Source organism: Lycium barbarum, chromosome 1 (assembly GCF_019175385.1).
Source record: "Lycium barbarum isolate Lr01 chromosome 1, ASM1917538v2, whole genome shotgun sequence".
NCBI classification, from domain to species: Eukaryota; Viridiplantae; Streptophyta; class Magnoliopsida; order Solanales; family Solanaceae; genus Lycium; species Lycium barbarum.
Window position 1 is genome coordinate 161,422,323 of NC_083337.1, and position 23,688 is coordinate 161,446,010.

Here is a 23,688-nt window from a genome sequence, read left to right on the forward strand (position 1 = left end):
AAAGTGGCGGTGCAGTAAAGCTTTCAACCAAAGAGAATCAAGGTGGTGGTGCCACTTCCGCGCAGAGGAGTCATCCAGTGGTACTCATTTTTTCTTTCACTTTTCTATATTTGCAGTATATTATTCAAAGTGAAAATATTGGATTTTTAGCTGTGTTTTTGTATTATCTATAGTGTATTTACATATATAGTTTTCACATGGTGATTTGTTAGTAGTGTTCTTTTTGATGTATCTATTTGTGCTATTTTTGTTATGATTGTGTTTATATATACTAGCAGTGCTATATTTGTTTTGGGTTGATATTTTAATATTAGTTTTTCATATATGTTGTGGCTGTATTTTAATTGTATTTTGATTATTATGTTCAATGTTACTTATTCTGGTTTCTGTTTACTATATTTCAGGCATATTTACCATATATTTTCTCTATATTTAACTGAAACTTTTAACTTTTAAAGCACTATTATATATGTGTATATGTGTATCTGTTTTGCTGATGCCTTTAAATTCATTTGAACCATGTTTTTATTGTTTTAGGTTAAGGGAGTTGGGTTGCCAATTAATGATCCGGTTTCTGTTGTTGATGTGAATAAAGAAACCGGAGTTAAAAGTGATGCACAAACAGATGGAGTGCCCATAACACCAATCCATTTAAATTTTGATGTAAGTGCTGAAATGTGGCTTTTAAGTACTGAAATGTCGTTTTGATAAGCAATAATTGACAAACACCAGTCGTTTTTTTCTTGTTTTTTATTTCAGGAATCTCAGCAAATCGGCGATATGGAGAATGCTAATGTTGAATTTACCGCATCAGAGGAAATGGTAGCAGACTTGCTAATCAACTGCCCTTTAGCATGTGTTATTCCTCTCGGTCCTCCTCCAGTACCACGCGATGATCAAACCGATTTGTCAAGTTTAAGGACTCCTCAGAATGTGGACAATAACCCGGTAACCATCTCTCAGTGGATGATTCCTGATTCTCAGATACCAATCCAACTTGGAGTACAACCAACAACCGGACAAAGTTCAACTAATGAAACTGAACAGCAAGTTGGAGTACAACCGATAGTTGGCCACAGTTCAAGCGATGAAACTGGACAACAAGTTCCCGTACAACCAAATGCGGGCCAAAGCTCAAGTGGTGAGACTGCACAGTTTTCAAACTCTGAAAAACAGATCATTGTCCATCCAGGTGCTGCCCGAGAAAGGAAACCAAGCAAATATAACCTGTCCCCTTATTGTCCCAACTTCAGCTCAGCGGGTTCTTCTGCCAAAAATATCGGTCCTTGCATTTATCAGAAAAAACACCCATTTGTTGACCACCCTATAAATGCCCCGTTAGATACTTCGTTTCTTCAAGAATATCAAAAGTGGCTTGAGAAGGATCTGTTGAAATCGCATGACAAAAGGTACTTATTGTCACAACTTGTTTTTTTAGTTTTCCAAAATTCAATTATCAATAAACTTAACGTATGTTCTTTCCATTGTTGATATACAGGAAGCCAAATGAAAATCATTACAGAAAGAACAAGGAAGGACTCGATCCTGCGGATGCCGAACTTCGGTTGCATTTAGGCGTTACAGCCGTAGCCGACAAAAACTGGTTCTACTTGTTATCTATGGATGGGCAACTTTTGACTGATGAGGTTTTGATATCTTTCTGCTTGTTATCTAACTTTTTTATGTTTTATAATAGAATTACAATGTGATGTATCTAGAGTATATTTTTTACTATATTTGACATATATAGTAAAAAATATATTTCAGGCATATTTACCATATATTTTCTCTATATTTAACTGAAACTTTTAACTTTTAAAGCAGTACTATATATGTGTATCTGTTTTGCTGATGCCTTTAAATTTATTTGAACCATGTTTTTATTGTTTTAGGTTGAGGGAGTAGGTTGAGGTACTTATTGTCACAAATTGTATTTTTAGAATATTATCATCATTATACTTGCACTATATTTAATATACAGACATTAATTTACTAGTTGAGCACAGTACTGTCCAGGTATACAGAATTGTATTTTTACTATGTTTAAGAGTATATTTCACTATATTTACTATATATACAGCAATATTTTTTTTGAACATAGTGTTGATTATAGTCACTGAATTGATGTTTTTACAGCATATTGATGTTATTTTCTACTACCTACGCATGAAGGGGAAGTATCACAATAACATCAACTATAGATTCACCACTGCCAGTTGTATTTTTCACACTTTAGTTGCTGAAATTTACAAATCTTGGAAAAACCCTGATTCATCCACATGTGTCGCCAGTAAGGAAGATGAACTGTGTGAGTACATTAACGGGCACAGACTGTTGGCTAATGTACCATGGTATACTGTTGACAACGTACTAATTCCTGTCAACATAAAAGAGGAAAATCACTGGATTTTGGTTGTGATATCATTCACTGACAGGTCTGCTCTCATCCAATGAAAAGATCATTCATTTTTCTAAAATTTTTATATGTTTGTTTTTTTCTTATATTTTCTTTTTACAAACAGGTCCATCTACGTATACAACTCATACCGAGCTGCAGGGCATGATGCTGTCGTTAGAGTCGGAGTGAAAATGTTGGCTACTCTAGTGACACATAGTCTACAAATGACTGATTTCTATGAGAAGAAGGCGGATATAGATTTTGTCACAGATCCTTCTTACAGAAATAGAGAACAGACCGACAACTTTGACATTGTGAATGTAGACAATCTCCCGCAACAAGCTCCCTCTAGCATGTAAGAATCTCTTCCAATAAAAAACACAATAAATACATCTTTTTTTTCGTGGGTTTTGATAAGTAAATTTTTTGATCATTTTTGTTCCAGGGATTGTGGTGTGTATGTGGCAGCCTTCGCTGAATACTTGAGCTCAAGTGCAGTCATCCCAACCGAATTCGATGCAAAGTTACTCCGTATGAGATACGGTACCCTTTTATGCGACTATGCATGGGATAAGTCAAACAACAATGCATCAAGTGATAACGAGCAGCCTCCAAGACCAATTAGACCGGCAGTTGATTACGATGCAGTTGATAAAGAGGATCTTGATTAGGCCACCAATTCATTTGTGTTTTTTATTTTCATGTTGAACAATAGCATAGTTGGTTGCGACTTTTGTTGCTGTTTTTCATTTTGGATATATTGTTTCATGTGCAGTAATCTTTTTTAGGATGATTAATATTGAACACCACCTTATGGTTTTTATATTGTTGTTTCTTTCAAGTATGTTATTTTTTCAATGCATAAATTCCATTTTTCATTATATGTGAAATGTATTCATTTAACAAAGTAGTATATATAACCATTTAAATACAGTCGATATATACAGAAAATATAACTCAGATATATTCCATAAGTCCATTTTTAAAATTACAGTTTGTTACAAAATTTAAAATTTCATCTAAATACACTTCAAATATATGTAAAATATATATCAAATATAGTTAACAGTAAACCAGAATAAGTATTATCTACCAGATCAGACAAAATGCAACTAAAATATAGCCAAAATATATACGAAATACAACTATTAAATCATAAATCCAAAACAAAAGGTCAAATCAGTTAATATAGAGTAGACTTTCCAAATACCATTTAACCACCAATATAGCATTACATTGAAAAACCTCGGATGTTCAACCATGTGAAATACAATCATACTAGAATAATATGAATTCAAGATGAATTCATTTTTTATTTTTAACTGAAATTTAAAGTAGAATTGTCTTAACAAATAAAATCAAAATGGACTTATTTATTCTTCTTATTGAGCGGCGGATTATCACACGAACGCCTATTATGACCAAGACGTCCACATTTACCGCAGGAATTTCTGCGTTTACCAATCATCAACTCCTGTAATGGCTTGTCCCTCTTCTTTTTTGGCCTCCCAGGGGGTCTCTTATAGATCGGTGGCATAACAACTTCATCTAATATACTTTTAGGAACATTCCACTCGGTCTCATCGGGAAGAGGATCAACTGGCACATCATATGTGTTCACAACTGTTTCCGGCTTGAATAAATCCGAACAATATACATCAGCAGTCAAATTTTTATTCTTCAATACTACCCATGCATGAGAACACGGTATCTCGTCCAGTTGGAACATCCTGCAGCTGCAAGTTTTCTTCTTCAAATCTATTATGAAACGCCTCGGTCCATCATTCACTGTGTAAACATATTCAGTTGACGCTTCAACTTGAGAACCATTTAACAAATAAACAAGCATTACCTGAGCAGTTTTACCATATTGGGAATATATATAAATATACATTACATATAGTAAAAATATAGATTAAATTTTTGTGTTGCAAACAAAGATACCCTCATTCGTATTGATTTGTACTCGTTGATCGACAACATCTCTTGATACCGCCTCATCAGTGTTGTGAATGTGTAGGTACCATTTTTTCTATTTGTGCAATTCCATCTACCAAACATCTTCCTCACTTCTTCAAGGAAATCAAAAATATGTAACTCTCTTGCAGCAACCAGTTTTCCATTAATACATTCGGCTATATTCGAAGTCATTGTCCATCCTCTATTAACAGGTGAATAAAGCCTAGACCATTTATCTCTTCCAGCATCTTCTAGGTATCGTTTTACCCTAATATCAACATTCCCAATCTTCTCCATCAATTTATCGAACTCATCCTGGCTGTATGCTTTCGCTAGTGAATAAAATATAGGACTCAACACCTCACTGTTTGTTGTGTATTGCTTTGTCACATTTTTCCACAAATGTCATATACAAGCCAAATGAGGAACAGTAGGATACACCTTAGAAACTGCGTGTATTATGCTTTCATGTCTGTCGGACACGATACACATATTTTGCCTAACACCATAAGCTTGCTTGAACAGTTCAAAGAACCACATCCACGACTTATTATTCTCAGAATCTATCACACCATACGCTAGTGGTAGGATATTACCTACAAAAATCAGTATATATTTATAATATATTCAACACATATTTCAACTGAATTTGATCTCACACTGTATTTTTAGCACCATCATTTATAAAAACAATAATATATATTTACAATATATTTACCTCATATTTACAGTGTATTTAAACATATAATATTCACAAATTTACACTAGCAATACATCCAGAGTATGTTTTTAGCAGCTTTATTTGCAAATCAATAAGCATAATGTTGTATTTATAAAAAAAAAAAAAACATTCATAGAATAGAATTACACATACCTGCTCCTTCCAAAGTACTTGCCGACACAAATGTACCATTATACGTTGATTTAAGATGTGCACCATCCACTACAACTATTGGTCTACAACACTCGAATCCCTTTATGAATGCTTTGAGTGCTACAAACAAATACATAAACTCATTTTCTGGTGATTTATGCATTTTAACGAGCGATCCAGGATACGTTTTATCAAGTATGTATATATATGCCAGCAACTTCTTGTATGAATGAGCTGGATCACCTCTGAAATCTTTTATAGCCTTCTCTCTAGCTCTCCATGCCATCATATAAGAAACATCTACGCCGAATTCATTCTTAACATCATCTATTATATCCCCAGGTGTGACCTTCCTTTTATGGTTAGTTATTTTCGCCTTCACAACCGCTTCTCCAATAAACCAACTTGCTGCCTGCCTTTGTGAATACACCTTGTCCTTCAACGGACATGTATGTTCTTCATCGAAAGCTCCAACCCTGAACATTTCAGAATCCCCAATTCTCGACGCTCTGAATTTCCATTTACATTCCGGCGACCAACATGCCAGAGTGTAGCTACATAATACAATGCAAATAGTACATATTGAATCAATTAAATACAGTATAAATATACAAAAAATATATCAGAATATATTGCATCAAACATTTTTAAAATTAACAGTGTGCTAATAAGTTAACAAATCATCTCAATACAGTACAAATATAACAAAAATACATCTGCACTTTCTGTTACCAGAATACATTTAGAAAATCATACCTTATAGCATTCGATCTCTCTGTTTTGAAATTGAATCTTTCACGAATTGCGTATTTCGTCATCGCAATTTTCAAAGTTTCCTTATCCTGGTAAATTTGATCGACAAAAACTCCTTTCGCTTCCGGTTTCGAAATTACCAAATTGTTATCATTCCCAAACAAAACAACAGCGTTTACAGTAGAATCACAAACTTTCATACCATCCCGATTCTCGCTATATCCAATTTGCAGCATATCATCTCCAATAATATGATTACCATTTACACCATCCTCAACATCCAAATCATGAATACTAACGCACATTGGATACATCCCCAAAACTCTGTTTTCTCTCTTAAGCTCAACGTACACACGAACTCCCATATCGTTGTGTATTTCAATTGGTTGAAAATCGCCTTCAACAGTATATTTTATTGAAATAGTTTTCCTAACAGTATCCACGCCTAATTGATTTGTAATCGTACAAACTAACTCATCGTAATTGCAATTATCAATGAATACAACAGCATCAATTTTGTAATTCACAAAACAGTTCTGATCGTTCCAAAAACCAGAATGACGGATCAACGCAGTTACGCTTGTCATTATCCTGTTGTTTTCGAATACAGCAATGTGTTATATTCAATTTAGCTGAAACAATTTCAGAAAAGACGAACAAAAAAAAAAAGTTTGCAGTGAAAAAATCGTTACCTCAATTATGAACTCAACTTGATGAAATCAAATATATATTCGTCGTGATAATCAAGCTATGTTCACTGGTTTGATATTGTTATTTTTCAAAGGTTTTTCAACCTTTTTATTTTTGGTTAAAAATATGATTGTAAGGTTTGAATTCAAATTTTTTTGAATTTGTTAGCTGTTTGAATTCAAATTTTTTTGAATTTGTTAGCTGTTTGAATGGGATATGGAATCAGATATGGAATGGGAGGATATTTGCGTGAATCAGGGAACAATATAACCGATTCTAATTAAAATTGGAACAGATTTTGTTTCCATAAATATAGCACTGTCAGTTAAACTCGCGTCTGTATTTCCGCTATATTTATGCTATATTTTGGTATACCCGACTACTAGATAAATATAGGGTCATCTAGTTACGAATTGTAAATATATCATATGTAGTTATAGGTTGTTAGAAAGAGTTAAAAGGTAGTTGTTTGTGAAAATTTTACTTTGGAAAAACCGTGCGGGCTTGGCCCAAAGAGGACAATATCACATCATATTAAGAGTATCTTTGGACCGTTTTAGCCCAACAAAAATGGGGCAGTTCACTTGAGAATGAAATAAACCACAAATATAATTCAGTTCAATACCGATCGATGTCTCAAGTATAAAATTAAAACGTCGTAATATCATGGAAAATGACTACAGATGCCAACACAATTGGTGGAATATAGTACATAAATATCGACCAATTGTTTCGGGCTAAATAACTCTGGAAGTGTTAACAACTACTGAACTGTCTTAGAGTTGTATAACATGAAAATAAGAGGTGAATTGTCTTCTTCTTTTTTTGGGTTGGGGAAATTACATAATCAAAGGAGGAGTACTTTTTTTTCAAAAAAAAGTGGGCTCTCATCGTCTAATTTTTAGGTAATAACCTATTTTTATTTTTCCTTAAAACATTCAATTCAAATCAGCAAGAAAAATGCAGATGTTACTCTCTGTCTTTCTAATATTTTATAAACTAAAATAATTGCAAATTAAACCCACTCCACAACATCAACAAATTGTCAAGCTTCTTGAACTTGATTCAGATATACATTTTTTAGTATAACGTGAAGAGAAGACATTGGCCAATACCAGAATATGCTAAAATTATGACTATTACGTGTCAGCTACATCGGAGTTTTTAAAATTAGAATCTTGTTATATACTTTATTTTTCTTCAAAGTATTAGTATATACTTAACATATTCCTCGGATCTGCATATTCTAGCAAGGTTGCTGGATATTTGTAGTTTTATACTTTAAGAAATGATAAGTGGCGACGGATCATTCAACCAGAGAAAAGTTTAACTACAAAAAAAAAAAAAAAAAAAAAAAAAACGAATTTAATCTACATACATCAACAGTACTATTAATGTTTTAACTTATTTCAATAGATAATTGCGTGCCTTATATTTTTGGTTTCGAATCTCACTCCTTATGGACAGCTACCTAGTTAGTTTTAGGTGACCTGTCAATGTATAAAAGTAAACGTCAAATATTGTTAACATAAAAGCTACTGTATTAATAAAGACACCAAAAGGAACTAAATAATAGTTCACGGTATTCAATCCTGGATTTTACATAGAACTTCGAAGAACTGAAACTTGAAACGTAGATAATCAAGGACTACGTGTAATGTAACTAAATGCAGATAGATACATGAATAAGGAACGAATATAGTAATACATAATTAGCTGAGGTAATCTTTATAAATCAAAATTAAGTAAAGCCTGGAATTTACTAATAAAACGTCCACAAATTAGTGGAATTTACTAATAAAACGTCCACAAATTAGTGCTACTCAAATCACGCGCTCTTTTACGTTGCCGACTCTACAACTACATAAGTACTATTTATGAATAATCAAAACAATAAAAAATAAAAAAGTGAATGACATAACAAAATTAGAATGCAACTTAATATTTGTTCAATCATTTGTCCATTACTCCTAGATGTTGACTACACTGAAACTGGCCATCTCTCTTTTGTCCTCAATTTAATAAACCATACCCTTCTTCAAAGTTCAAACTAAACTTTAATTTATCCCCATTGACTGTTGGAAGTATCATTAGAGGATATAATAAATACGTACTGTAGTATCTATTTGGGTATGGCTCTACTCTATTCAACTTAGTGACCTTTCTTATACATAAATTAGCCAGCTAGTAACTAGCTCACAACTCTCTTTTCGCATTCTTTTATGCCTTCTGCATCACCACCACTTCTCAAAAATTCGCATCTCTTATTTGGATACTCCAAAGTATGAGCAATCCAACTAGAATAAAAACTAGGTTAATGCTAAATTTAGCCTATGATAGAGGCTAAATATATCTAAAAGTCCATCCAAACAATTTTTTTCTTTTCTTTTTGTTCCATCCTTTCATTTGAACTCTTGAGTTCTTTAGAAAGTGAATGGACACTGAAATGGCCAAGGGAAAGAAGAATCCAAACTTGTCGATACTCAAGAAAATGAAGCGTTATTTATCGATGAAGAGGAGAAGTCGAACGAGTTTGTTGTCCAAGAGCAAATCATGGAACAGTAGTAGCAAACCAAAGAGTCCAGTAGTACTTGCACCCCAAGGCTGTTTTTACGTGTACGTTGGACCAGAGAAAGAGAAGTTTATAATCAAGGCAAAATATGCAAACCATCCATTGTTCGAGATGTTGCTTGAAGATGCTGAAATGGAGTATGGTTATAATAGCCAAGGACCTATTTTGCTTCCTTGTGATATTAATCGTTTTTACAAAGTGTTGGGCCAGATAGATAGTGAGAAAGAGACTATTGGGCCAGGGAGTGGGTTTGCCTATGGCTCATGCAGCCCATTTTGAGAAATGGAGAAATGGGCAAGGGTTATGGCTCTTATGGGATTCTTACTACACCAAGAATGCTCAAGCTCAACAGTTTTAATTAACTGTATATGAGAAGTGTACTAGAAAAAGAGTATTGATTTATGGTCCTTTTTGAATATGCATGTGGGTTTGTATATTGCACAATTCGTGGGGTACTATCAGTTGTAGGTGTCAAATTATCCGATTGGTTTTGGGAGGATCAAAATGAGCCGAGCTAATAAACGGGCAGGACAAAAGTTATTTGGGCTGAAATTGGCTAAAAAGCGGGTCATAAACTCAACCCGTCCAATTTTACTAGGTTTTAATTTATTTGTTTGTTCATTTGAATTTTTTTTAAAATTTTGAATAAAACTATTTTTTCTTTATTATAATCATATATAATATATCAAATACAAAATATCTTACTGAAATATTTTGAGAAGATTTTTATGGTCAATTTGAGCTATATATGAGCTCAATTTGGGACATATTAGTCCAATGTTTAGATGGGCTAAAATGGATTGAGTTAATAAATGAACGGATCAATGACCAACCCAAACTTAAAGGTTTATGTTTTTTCTTCTTTTTTTTTGTGCGGAGTGCCCTTCAAATGCACTGATCTTTAATTTTTGTCCCTCAAATTGCTGGACTTTAATTTTTGCCTTTCGCCTAAAAACTCTTAGGTTCCGAATTCGAACCCCGCTCAATAAAAAATTTAAAAAAAAATTGTCAGATAAAACTCGGATTCGCAAGGCAAAACTCTGCCTCATCAGGCATAATTTGCCTGCAAACTGTGCCCGATGGAACAGAGTTTGTAGGCAACCTCTGCCTAGCAATTTTATTTTATTTTAATTTTCGCCTAAGCAAGGGTTCGAACCCGGAATCCTGAGATTTTAGACGAAGCACAAAAGTTAAAATACTTTCATTTTGATCGACAAAAATTAAAGAGCACCCCAAAATAAGGGCATTATTGTGAATTGCCCTTTTTTTTTATGGGCTAATTTTGCCACCCTATTGGCAGTCAATAATATGTTTGTATTCATTTGTTGACTTCCTACGAGCTAGCTACCTCATCTGAATAATAAAGCTAATTAAGAAAAAATGTAATGACCAATTGACCACCAAAGGTTGCGGTAGGAAATGAAAAGGTTCCCAATAGGGAGCTACCATGTTACCACATTTGATAGTTGATACTATGGTTGAACTCTAGTGATTAACATTTGGCTAAATACAATTATCCAACTGAATTTCAACATAAAACATCTACAGATCACATATTAAAGTGCAGCAAGAATAACAAACCCTCACACCATACTTTTGAGGCTTTCCATAATTTTGTTCAAGACTGACTAAATACACATTGTTAGCCATACCACACATCTGGCCAATTGTCAACTTTGATAGTTTTACATAAATTACATAAACACAACAAATTGAAAACTACGAGTTCAGCATCAGATGGTACAGTGTTTGATTTAAAAGAAATTCAAAGGTTAACTATAGAATAAGCAAAGATAAAAGAAATGTCTTACAGACCAACCCATTGGGGTCACCATCTTATAAGTTATATCCAACTAAAAATATAAATGAAAACAACCAACGAGCTGTATGGTACCATATCACTATCCCTTCTTCTTGACTCATAAACTAAGCATCACTATCATCACCTTGATTTTTCTCTTCATCATCTTCATCCCTAGCCTCAGGGTCATCCCCTTCTTCCTCATCACTCATGTTATTTATTACATCGGTGATTATAGCCTTCACCTCCGCTTTCCTATGCATCAAATCTACATCGAAATGGCTACCTGAAATGAACCCCAACTACGCAGTCAGTCACCAAATGAGAAGCAGTACTATCATTTTTTTAAGAACAATCAATATGAGAGTTTCTTAGGTCATACCTAGTTGTCGGATGATATCAGATAAAGTTGCCTGCATTTCGAAGAGTGCAACAAACCCGATTAGTAAGAAAAGTTCATGTTCATGTGTATTTAACAGAACAAGTATTACTTACAGAATTAAAATCCACTTCTTTCAGTATATTTACAACTGCTGCATGAATTTCTTCATTGCTGGGCTCTGCCTTGGCCTTCTTGTTGCTTTTTTCTTTTCCTACTCCAGAAGATTTTGAAACAACTTTCAAAAATGATAGAAGACATATAAGACTAATAAGGGACTCAGAGATTTAATAAACTTGTATGTTCATTCCTGAATACTAAATATTTGTAGGTTAACATCAGATTTTGGATGAAAAAGTTCAATAGAATGGCATATCATTTTAGTTGATTGAAAATACTGAAGGGGCCACTCCACATTGTATGATGAAACTCCATTCCTCAAACCAATATCTCAAAAACAAAACAAAAAACATAGATTTTTTATCTTTATAAAAGAGGAATAAAAGAGCTTATATTGAATCACCAATGAATAAACAGAAAGTTACTCACCTTCCTTTTCAGAAACCTTAACAGGAGACTTGGTTGATTGTTTCTTGCTTGAAGCACTTTCCTTCACAGTCCCATTTTCTTCTTTATGACTTTTCTTTTCAACTTTTTGTTTCTTAGGTGATGCTAGTGAAGCAGCACCAGAAGCACCTCTTTTGGAAGCTGTGCTTGAAGACACTTTGGTAGATTTAGTCGAACTTTTGGGGGATTTAGCAGGGTTATCCTTTTTCACAGACTTGGGCTTCTCTATAACTTTCTTTCCAGAATCCTTCTTTAAAGAAACATTCCCATTAGACTTCTTTTTCTTTGGTTTCTCTTCCTCTTCCTCTTTCTCTGAACCACTCTCTTCCTGATTACTTCCTACTTCTTTCCCTTTAGACTTCTTTTTCTTTGGTTTCTCTTCCTCTGAACCACTCTCTTCCTGATCACTTCCTACTTCTTTCCCTTTAGACTTCCTTTTCTTTGGTTTCTCTTCCTCTGAACCACTCTCTTCCTGATCACTTCCTACTTCTTTCCCTTTAGACTTCTTTTTCTTCGGCTTGTCTTCCTCGTTCTCTGAACCACTCACTTCCTGATCACTACCTATTTCTTTCCCTTTAGACTTCTTTTTCTTTGGTCTCTCTTCCTCGTTCTCTGAACCACTCTCTTCCTGATCACTTCCTACTTCTTTCCCATTAGACTTCTTTTTCTTTGGTTTCTCTTCCTCTTCCTCTTTCTCTGAACCACTCTCTTCCTGATCACTTCCTACTTCCTTGGCTTCCTCATCATCATTGTCATCCCCGGATTCATCTCTGGTACTCAATAGTTCGTCATCAGATTCTTCTTCCTCTATTTTGGGCGACCTCTTGCGCTTCTCCCCTGAAGATTTCTGATTCTTCTGCTTTGAACATAAGAGAAGAATCACATTTCCAGCAAGACATATGACAGGCATTTGCAGAAAAAACATCTAAAATTTCAAGATGTGCCCAATTATGTATCGGCAATTACACACCCTCAGCTTGTGAAAACAAAGCAATAGATGAAATCAAGTATAGATTTCTCTTTTAGGGCACATTGGAATCAAGCAATCTACAACTGACAAAATTAGAAAGACATGTATCAACTTACTCTATATGCATTTGATAACATACTATTTTTAGCATCTCTCTATTCCAGCATGCATTGAAGAAGTATATACAAATTTCAAAATAATAAAGGTTTCTTAAGAATGTGATTGTGCCACTTGTTAGTCTTAAAACCCTAACCATTATTTTATCCCTTTAGAGGTAAACTGATGTCGTTTTATAAGTTATATACGTATAGGGAGTCCATAAGATCATTTATGCTGGGTAAAAGCAGCCTTTAAAAGTCCCTGGATTGACAGATAATCAATTTTCCTGGTAGCCATTGATCCTAAACTCTCCCCTTTTCTTTATCACTTGCCACAAGCAGCAGGAGCATCACTTAGAGTAGTATGTCTGTCCTCTCTTCATGAGAGTGTTTCTGAGAAGAATGTTGAGGAAAGGACGAAGACACTATGCTTTCAAAGCCTCATTCCTTTTCCCTCCTAAAGTCAAAAGAATTTAGGGCTATCAGTTCTAAAAAGATTCGACAAAGATACATAGCTCAATCACAAGTTGGATGAACCAGAAAAGTGAGATTCCCTATTCCTATTATCATGTCTGCAAAGAAGTTATTCGTTCTTTTTCTTTCTTCTTTTCTTTCTTTTTGGACAATAGAATTTAAAAGTTCTCAATTTGTTTTTTGGACAACAGCGGTGGCCAGACTAATTTGCACATAACTCAACTTTTCCACCGAATACTTGCATCCTCCTTCAATACAAATACGGAGTAACTCCACCTACCAAGACATAGGAAGATGCGAAGAAATAACCTAATTGCTAATTATTTTGCCTTTTCTGGGAATTGATTGTCATGCAACACCATTCGGCGCAAAAAATACAGAGGCTTACGAAAACCATTACTTTGAAATTCAGAGTAATAATATTGTAAAACTACAATTTTTTTGCATTATCAGGCTGTAGTCCCTTTGAGGAGAAGGAAGGTATTAAAAGAGCACTAACATTTGCTGACTTTGCTGCAGCTTTGTCTGCAGAACCTTTGCTTTTGGAAGTTTTGCCCTTCGATTTTCGCTTCTTACCCTTCTGAGATCAACATGAAACATAATAATAGGAATAACTACACTATGATAAACATATGACAAAAGGATATCAAAGTCAAAACAAAAGTCAACAACATGAAAAAGAGGGAGCAGAAAATGCAGGCTCAGCTGTACCTGTCCCTTATCAGCAAGCAACGAGTCGGTCGTACTATGAGGAGATACCAAGAAGTCTAATAACTTGACAGTGAGCTCATCCTGCAAATTGAAATATGCAACAATAATAATTAGCAGAACATACATTTGCTGTAGTGGATAAGACAGCGAACAGCAAAGCCATTGTTAGCACATGCCTTCTTTGCTGCAGATCTACTAATTGGGATATTGAGTATATCACAAAAAAGCAGTAGCTTTTCTTTGACACACTTGTCAAGCTTCTCTTTGATTTTTGCCCTCTGTTTTTCCTGTTGAGAAAGAAACAGAAATTACACAAAATACATGCCATTCATGCATCATAAAGTCATTTGATGTTAATACTTGTGTAAACCATGCCAATATGTCAAATCACCAAGAAAAAAAAAGAACAATGATGAATCACGAGATATAGGAAAGGAGAGAGACTAACTACCTCATTTTCAACCCAAACATATCCAGAAAACTGCCCTATGTTTTTCTTCACATTATGTGCCTGCAAATGACAAGGACTTCATTTAAGACTTAAAAGATTAAGAAGCAATAGTAACATAACCCAAAAATTACACGGTTGTGAGTTGAAGAGATGGATAGAAAGTGTGCAAAAAGGGGCATCAAGGTTTAGGCCTTTAGGGATTAAAAAAATGCAAGCGTGAAGAAGGCTATGACCTTTGTTTTCTTGCCATAAAGGATACTGTGAAGTGTCTGCAGGTTGTCATCCGATTTTCTCTTGGACAACATATATGCCACTGAAATATTTCACAATAAAATAGTTGTCAATGGAATTATTTACACACAATGTTGTTTCATAAATTTACTCATACCAAAAGAAAGGCAAAAGAAAATCAAATGTAAATAAGAGAACACAAAAATAAATTCCATGAGCATGACGAAGAGATAGACAACAACAACAACAACAACCCAGTGAAATCCCACAACGTGGGGTCTGGGGAGGGTAGAGTGTACGCAGACCTTACTCCTACCAAGGTAGGATGGCTGTTTCCGAGATAGAATAACTCAAAATTTGCTAGTACATAATATAGATAACCAGACAACAAGAGAGGCAGTAAACCTAAATAATTTAATATCTCTAACCGCTACTTCCTCTCGCTGTCTTAGTAGATCTTTTTGTTTTGTAGGTAAGTCATATTGACGGATCCTATTCTAGAACCAGGTACCAAGAGCAAAGGCTTAAAAGGAAGATTAAAGACAGTCTCATGAGATAGTACAACACAACAGATTATGAAAAAAGTTGGATATCAAGTATAAATTATGCAGCTAGTAGTCAGTCAACCTGAGCTGGTAACAAAGCTGTATGCAGTATCTGTGTCGACAGATATGTAAATATAAATTTTTTATACAATCATACCTCTTTATTTCTTTATAACAAAGATCATACCTCTTATTTGAGAAGAAAAAAGAAAAGAAAAGAAAAGAAACAAACTGCTGTACTTAAGCTAGGTTGTTCCATTATTCCAGTGAGTCAAATGGGTTTTGTTAAGCACGCCTATTTTTCTGCAATGTCTGTATACTGTCCTATGCTCATATGGATATTAGAAAAAGTAAAGGGTACAATCCCTCCTCTTCGAAAGAAATAAACTAGGGGTAAATGAAACAAAGCAATAACCTCACAATGTTCATTACTCATCAAAATTAGAAACACAAGCAACTGCGGCAAAATATAATTAGCAAACAGCACAAACTGAAAATACAAGAATCAAACACAAGGATTTTGTAGGCAAGAGAAGCATATGTTACAATCTCAGTGAATATTCGCAAAGTGGTATTTAACTAAACCTTTTTTGTTTCTCTAAGATAATATTGATTTCATGTACATAAAATCAAACAAAGCAAAGGCTGACTCCAATAAGGGAAAAAGTGATTCTGCAATAAGAAAAAGTTGTACCATTTGGGATGTCCTTCAGCTGAGTACCTTGACCCTGCATTTAAACACCAGAATAATAAGAGGGAATTCAAAAAAAAAAAAAAAAAAAAAAATGAATGCTAGTAACATCTATGCTAAAAATTGAAATAAGACATTACAATAGCACTTGTTCCCAAGACCGAACCACAAAACTTGCAAGAAAGTGCCACACAATTATCTAGTTCCCTCGGTTCAATTTCTTAGTTGAAGGAATACAAAGAAGGGACAGCAAACCAACCCTTAACAAATTGAAAAGGTATAGTGATACGGGCAATAGTATGATAATATCAGAAATGAGTCTTCTGAGGAATTTAGTCAGTTCTTTCTTTTTCTTTCTATGCGCAAATTACCTTAGACGTCAAGATAGAAGATGAAATGAGCAAGGATCTTAATTGTCTCCAAAGAAAGGATAAAACATCAAAACGAAAGGAAAGAATGTGCACTAGAATTGGTGCATAGCTATTTTTTCTTGTCTTCTTTTCACAGGGATATGAATGATTCCACTTTTCTAATAACCAGAACTTACGGTATCTTTTTCCATCTTCCTCAATGTATCAACAAAAACCAAACTTTGACCAAAAAAAAGCGAATCAAGAAAACCCAAAACAGATCAGAGGCAAGTTGCTAAAAATAGTCATAACATTATGAATCCTCTAAACCCAAAATGGTCATGGATATCAAAGATCCTCATATTTCTAGTTTGGCAGGTATTAAAATTAGTTTAACTTTTGGATTTGGCAATCATAGCTAGTTTGAGATTGAAGCATAATTGATCAATAAAACCAGATAAAAGTCTTGCCTCTCATTAATTAGTACTCCCTCTATCCCAATTTATGTGACACAATTGGAATCTTGAGATTCAAACTTCTAAATTTTGAAGTTGAATTCATACATAAAATCTTTAAGTTTTTTTTTTAGAATCTACACAAAAAAGTACTACTATAAGTCACAATAATTAACAATTTAAAAGGGCATACGAATAAAAAAAAATCTCGGAAATCCAAACTGTATCACATAAATTGGGACAGAGAAAGAGGAATAGCAAAAAAGATCCTTCCTTTTATGTCTATAACAATGAAGTAAGTAAATTTGGAAAAGCAGAAATTTGGTAAATTATACCTTGTCAATTGTTAAAGGCTTGGTTGCAGAAGCTCTAGCAGCCAAAGACTCAAAATACCTCTCGACTGTCTTCCTTTCCCTTGTCGGCCTGGAACCCGGTGTTTTTGGCGAATTCCCATCATCACTCTTCTTTTCTCCGCTTTCCTCTTTATTATCTTCCTTGTCATATTTTTTCTCTACTTCGCCATTCTGTTTTGCTTTCTCGATTGTTTCTTTCTCTTCCAGGGTTTCTTTCTCGGCCGCCATGGAATTGATCTGTTGTAGGTTTTTTTTCTTTGTGTGTGTTAAAGAGAGAAAATAAATATTCTTGTGAAAGAGAGCAGTTGCATAAGAGGAGTAGTGTGTCGTGTTGGACCATATCTGTCACGAACTGCAAAATTTGCGGGAAATTTCTTTTGGAAAAATGGCGGGTAAATCTGGAGCCAAAAATAAAACAGGGGGAATTTATTTATTTTTTGAATGAATTTCAAAATTTTGCAGATCTTGGTTAGGGGGATTTCAATTTGCCCGCCAATGCCACGTTTTGTTTCAGGGTCAGCACTATTGTGACCTGCCCGTTTCATTTTTGGATTTTTTTTATGTGGAGAAATTTATCAAAATCGTCCTTAATGTACATGGGTTGAACTATTTGGTCCTTAGTATGTATAACGTAACGAATATAGTCCCTCACTGTATGCTAAAAGTTGACGTTTTTATCTTAAACTAGTTTCTATGTTTGTGTTTTGCACAAATATATCCTGCTTTAAATGCTACAAAATGCATACATAAAATATAAATTGTCAACTGCTTCTATATTGTAAAAATAATTGTTATCCTCAACTACGTACAAAGTACAATAATCAATTCCCTAGAATAGAAATTAGTTTTTTTTAAAATAAAATTACCTATCAATAGTTTTTTATTTACAAAGATATCATTTATTAATTTCAATATGGAAATCAACCATTAGAATGATGGCCCTTATCTTCTTCACCGTTGCTTTTCTCCTTTATCTCTCCAAGTCTATTTTTTTTTTTTTCAAATCTCAAATAAACAGCTAAACATTTTAATTAAACAAATTTGGTAAATTTAATTAAATCCTCTAATAGTAAACACTTCTCTTTTTTATTATTAGAATTGAATTTGTGTACTTATTAATTATTACTATTGTGTAAAGATTTATAGTACCAAAAACAATTAGGACAAAAAATAAACTAAACCAAATAAGATCTAACCTTCATCTACAAAAGATAATTAATGTTGTTGAAAGTAAGACCATTACCAGAGGTTTTAACTTAAAGAACGAGGGCCATTGATAGCTAGCTATTTTATTCTCTTCTTTGAATTAATGTCATCGTTAAATAATACTTAGGAGTTTTCCTTAACTATAATACTGACAAAACTAAGCGAAAATATTGTATGTGTCACGACCCAGCCCCGTGGGCCATGACTAGTGCCCGAGCTGGACACCCACACGTACCTGTCAAGATTATAGGGCCGGCACTATAGGCCTCAACTAATAACATCACAACATATTCACATACGCAAGTCGACAAGGCTGCTACTATACATGTTATCATACTACGCAAGTCGACAAGGCTGCCACTATACATGTTATCATACTACGCAAGCCGACAAGGCTGCCACTACGAAACGATAATACAAGCAAGCCGACAAGGCTGCAACAACAATAAGACAATATATGCAAGCCGGCAAGGCTGCTATAGCGATAAAACATGCATAGTGATCATATACACAACCGACCACATCGGAATAAAACCCACATACATGTCCACAGACCTCTAAGAGTTTCAACAGTGAAATATGACGGGACAGGGCCCCGTCGTACCCTTAGACAACATATACATATATACATCAAAAGGAAGTCTGTACCAAAATCTAGGCTCCGGAACAACGGAGCTCTCCAAGATAGCAGGAAGGGGAGTCCTAAGCTGGCGCATCACCAAAACGAGTATCTGCACCTGCGGGCATGAAACGCAGCCCCCCGAAGAAAGGGAGTCAGTACGGAATATGTACTGAGCATGTAAAGCATGAAATACATTAAACAGGAACATAACTGAAATAAGAAGTACGGAAAATGAGTACAATAATCAGGATACCAAAACTTGCTTTTGAAACATAAATCATGCATGTCAAGTCATATATCATATCCGGCCCCATTATAGGACTTGGTGAACATGGTCGCCACCCCGTCTTTGGCGCCATAACACAGCATACTCCAGAATATAGTATAACTCCGTAACATGGCATAACTCCGTAACACAGCATAACACCATAACACAGCATAACACCATAATATATATATACCGTACCCGGCCTTCTAGTGAGGGACTCGGTGAACAATGCAATGGAAATGTGCACGATAACAGATCCTGGCCCGGGACTCAGTGAAAGATATATTGAGGCATGTACGAGCAGAGTAGTGAGAAACCATATGCAGTTTAAATCATTATCAAGACTCAATGGAACAATCAATGCGAGCTATCATTTAGAAATCAGAACAATGGTCATATCCAATACCTTTAGAATGTTATTCAGGGCATATCAGCTAACTCTCGACTGTCATCATAACGTATATCAAGAGCTTGGAAACCATAGTCATATGTCAATAAGGTATGAAACATCTTATAGGAATTCAGCCACAAATTGTCATAAATTTCCTAAAAATAAAAACAGATGTATATCGACTAGTATTCAACATACAGGGGACAGAAGAGGGAGGCATAATCTCTCGGGAGTTCTAACACCTCTAAGTAAATAAAGATCATAAATTACATCTAAAGTCTAGGAATAGAGTTACCCCAAGTTCATATCATTTCACTTAGATCTAGAACATGTCAAAAGAAGGAAAGGACGGCTTTACATACCTTTAGCGTTTATTCTCAACACAACACGTATACGCTGCCCAATAGCACTTCAACCTATATTAAGACGTCAAGAACTACGATTAAACTACGAAGAGATTCAAAACGTATTCTAACGTTAGTAACTTCTTTCTAAATAATTTGACGACATCTCCTTTACATTCAAATCAACCACATACAGTCAAGCCAACACCCATGATCACACGTTCAAGTGCTAACCCGAGACCATTCAAACAAGACTCGAGGACACTTCGGACAACCCGCACAATATTCAAAACAGCCCGACCAACATACCATACAACCATAAATCTTCCAACTCAACAAGAACAATAACAACACATTCTTTTCTTCCAATTTCACAAATCCTACCAACAACCACACGTTTAGCAACATCATTTATATAAATGCAAGAAACTATATTAGCATCATATTAGCTTCTACAACAGCCCACAAACAATTACAACTCCAACTTGAACCATTAAACCTTCATTCTCACCATAAAATCCATAACAACAACAACCAAAACATCAAGTAAATCAATTCACCAATTTCTCCTAAAACAGTCCCCTACACGGCCTCAACACAATCACACATAGTTCCATGAATTTCATTCATTTCTACACACTACAACACGTTCAAATCATCCTCAATACATGTACAGGAAAGTTAAATCTTACCTTTAATACTTGGCTTCTCAACTTGGCTAGAATTGTGCCTTGAATTTAACACTTGTTCTTGCTCCTCCAATGACTACTCCACGTTGTTATACACCTTATAAGGAGTTGAAATTCTTGAAAAAAATTATTTTTTGATCAACCCTAAAGAACTTCAATCTCGGCCAGCCATGGCCGAGAGTCTCTCTCTATCTCTTAGTTCTCTTAAGTTTGAGAAGATGAAATGAATTGGATAGTTGATGAATGAATCATCAATTTACTATATATAGGAAGTCCATGGGCTGGACATGTGTCCCACCCAATGTTTAAGCCAATTACACTTGGCCATGTCACGGGTGGGGCCCACACGGCCACCATGGCCAATTAATGAAGTGATTAATTTTTTTAATCCCACTTAATAATCTAATCATGGTTAATTAATCCCTAATCTCCATTAATATTTCTATAACAAAAAAAAATTATACGCAACTTGTGCATTAAAACAAAATCGGAGGTTAAAAGTCTCTACCTCGGATCCCAAAATAGTCTCGTTCTTAACTTGTCGCGATTAGTTAAAATATCCCAATGTACAAAAATACGGGATATAACAATATGAGTCCTAGTAGAAAATAACTTTAATTAAATAATATGAATCCTAGCAGGTATGTGATACGAATTTTGAATTTTACAATTATATTCGACATGGAATTGCCTCCTTAGACAAAGTATTTTAGTTAAAGGGTATAAAAGTCGTTCAATATTTAAATGATATTTTGGTCAACCAACATTTATCTCCATGTTTTTAAAATAATATAGGGCAGCCCGATGCACTAAGCTCTCGCTAAGCGTGGGGTCCGAGGAAGGGCCGGACCACAAGGGTCTATTATACGCAGCCTTATCTTGCATTTCTGTAAGAAGCTGTTTCCACGGCTCAAACCCGTGACCTCCTGGTCACATGGCAACAACTTTACCAGTTTTGAAATAATATAGATAATCATAAAATTAACGGATGCCACAGAAAAGCTATTAAACTTTAACGGAGAAATCAAATTTCCAGCTGTAAAAATACAAAACATTAACATTAATTTATATGTATTAATTTAATTCGACACAGTTAAGAAAATTAAGATAATAGTGGAATTGTGATCTCAAACTAAAGATACATATAATGAACGAAAATATTGGTAATATACGTCAATAAGACAGTCCAACCCAAAAAAACTCGAGAGAGCCTATTTAGTAGGCGTTTGGACATGCGGTCGCTTTAACCCAAAAATCCAAAATTATGTATTTCTGAACAACACCGCCTTTAGGCGCACCCTAAGGACCACCCTTTGAATTGTGACTTGCTCATTTGGTAAGATTGTATAAGAATTGAGAATGTTTTGATAGTTTTCACAACTTGTGGGGTTTTTATGTCTATAAGAGAAAATACAACTTAAGATATTCAAATTACATGTCCAAACATGGTTTCAAACCATGTCCAAACGGCTCCTTAGCTTATAGCATTTCTCTTTTTACCGATGAGGGACAATTGACATGTAACAACCACTTCCACTTGAGAACCGCCGATTTTGTTGGCCACAGCTGGCATCCCTTTTAGATTCAGACCGTCGTTATCACTCCTAACACACAGATCACCACTCCGCCCCATTCGTGGATCGGCTCTGATAGACCAAACAAGAGAGCCCGACTAAAGCTTATACTAATGGGTGAAAGAGCTTATTTAACCCATAAATAACAGGGGGCAATTGACACATAACATAAAAATGCCCTTTAAATCTTGCGATCTTAAATATATTCCATGTAGAATGTTGAATAAAAAGAGTTTATTTATTAAATATAGAAAGTGATATTTTCAAATGAACTAAAAAAGAATGTAAAACAATCAAATTGAAACAGAGGAAGTACTCCCTCCAGTTCAAAAGAGTGTCTATTTAGTCATTTGTACGCACTTTAAGAAAATACTAACTCCTAAAAAAATAGGTAATTTGACTAAACTACCTTTAATTGAATAAGTATTGAATTTTAATCACTTAACACTTAATAAGAGCAAATTTCAAAAAAATAAAATTAATTCATTCTTAATTTGATAAGCGTACACTCTGTTTTATTTTGAACCGGGGCAGTAAAATCTTAGTCCCAACGTGCGTTTAGAAAACAAATTGAAACGGATAAACTAAAATTTTGGTCTCAACGTACGTTTAGATTTTAGTTGATCGTTAGACAAAAATTACACAAAACAATCATTTTTTTCGAACTCTTTCTGTCATGAAATGACAAAGTAAAATATATAAATTTAAAATTCCAAAAATATTCACATTTTGTTTAAGTAAAATTCAAAAGATTGATGCGTTATTAATATAAGCCAAGTTAAAAATTCTAGTTTATGTTTTTGACTTATTTTTGTCAATTTGGCTTAAAACAAGTGTTTAAAAGCACTTTTAATTTTAGCCAAACACTATAAAAGTGTTGAAAGCTATTTTGACTTAAAAGCACCTAAAATAAGCCAACCTAAACGGGCTCTAATTTCACAATTGTATTGTAAAGCTTGTTTGGATTGACTTATAAGTTGCTTATAAGCTGTTTTCAGTTTTTTTTAAGTGTTTGACTGGTCAGGTTAAAGTCATTTTGTGCTTAAAATAAGCTCAAAAAAATAATTGAACCGTTTGATTTAGCTTATTTAAAGCAGCTTATAAGTTGAAAATAACTTTTAAGTTGGGCTACCCCAACTTATTTTTTTTAGCTTATAAGCGACTTAAAATAAGCCCATCCAAACCGACTCGTACTTATAAAGAGTTATTGCAAAGGCAGCTCTTCTATTGTTGGCACCTTGATAACATTTCAGAGAATAAACAACAACATAA

General features: G+C 34.4%; 2 protein-coding genes across 4 annotated transcripts; one reads left to right on the forward strand and one right to left on the reverse strand.

The window, feature by feature from the left end:
- The first annotated feature begins 9,120 nt into the window (after positions 1–9,120).
- LOC132617209 (auxin-responsive protein SAUR71-like) lies at positions 9,121–9,525 on the forward strand. Its single transcript, XM_060332166.1, has one exon. The coding sequence runs from the start codon at positions 9,121–9,123 to the stop codon at positions 9,523–9,525; it is 405 nt and encodes a 134-aa protein (XP_060188149.1).
- A 1,292-nt stretch (positions 9,526–10,817) lies between these two features.
- On the reverse strand, positions 10,818–17,660 carry LOC132602567 (DEK domain-containing chromatin-associated protein 1-like). Of its 3 annotated transcripts, none has more exons than XM_060315401.1 (11): positions 17,305–17,660; positions 16,168–16,201; positions 14,931–15,010; positions 14,698–14,757; positions 14,423–14,533; positions 14,247–14,327; positions 14,035–14,112; positions 11,976–12,849; positions 11,543–11,643; positions 11,430–11,460; positions 10,818–11,333 (listed from the first exon to the last, which is right to left on the reverse strand). In XM_060315401.1, the coding sequence occupies exons 1-11, from the start codon at positions 17,548–17,550 to the stop codon at positions 11,173–11,175; spliced, it is 1,857 nt and encodes a 618-aa protein (XP_060171384.1). In that variant the 5' UTR covers positions 17,551–17,660; the 3' UTR covers positions 10,818–11,172. The 3 variants fall into 3 exon arrangements, with proteins under 3 accessions (XP_060171384.1, XP_060171372.1, XP_060171380.1); XM_060315389.1 differs by having other exon boundaries at positions 14,035–14,115; XM_060315397.1 differs by having other exon boundaries at positions 11,543–11,640; positions 14,035–14,115; positions 17,305–17,659.
- Between the last annotated feature and the right edge of the window lie 6,028 nt (positions 17,661–23,688).

Coding starts and splice junctions, on each gene's coding strand:
- LOC132602567 (XM_060315389.1), bottom strand. CDS start 17,550: ATGGCGGCCGAGAAAGAAACCCTGGAAGAGAAAGAAACAATCGAGAAA. Junction 14,328..14,422: donor GTAGATCTGCAGCAAAGAAG/GCATGTGCTAAC, acceptor TTCAATTTGCAG/GATGAGCTCACTGTCAAGTT. Junction 14,116..14,246: donor TGCTTGCTGATAAGGGACAG/GTACAGCTGAGC, acceptor TGTTGATCTCAG/AAGGGTAAGAAGCGAAAATC.
- LOC132617209 (XM_060332166.1), top strand. CDS start 9,121: ATGGCCAAGGGAAAGAAGAATCCAAACTTGTCGATACTCAAGAAAATG.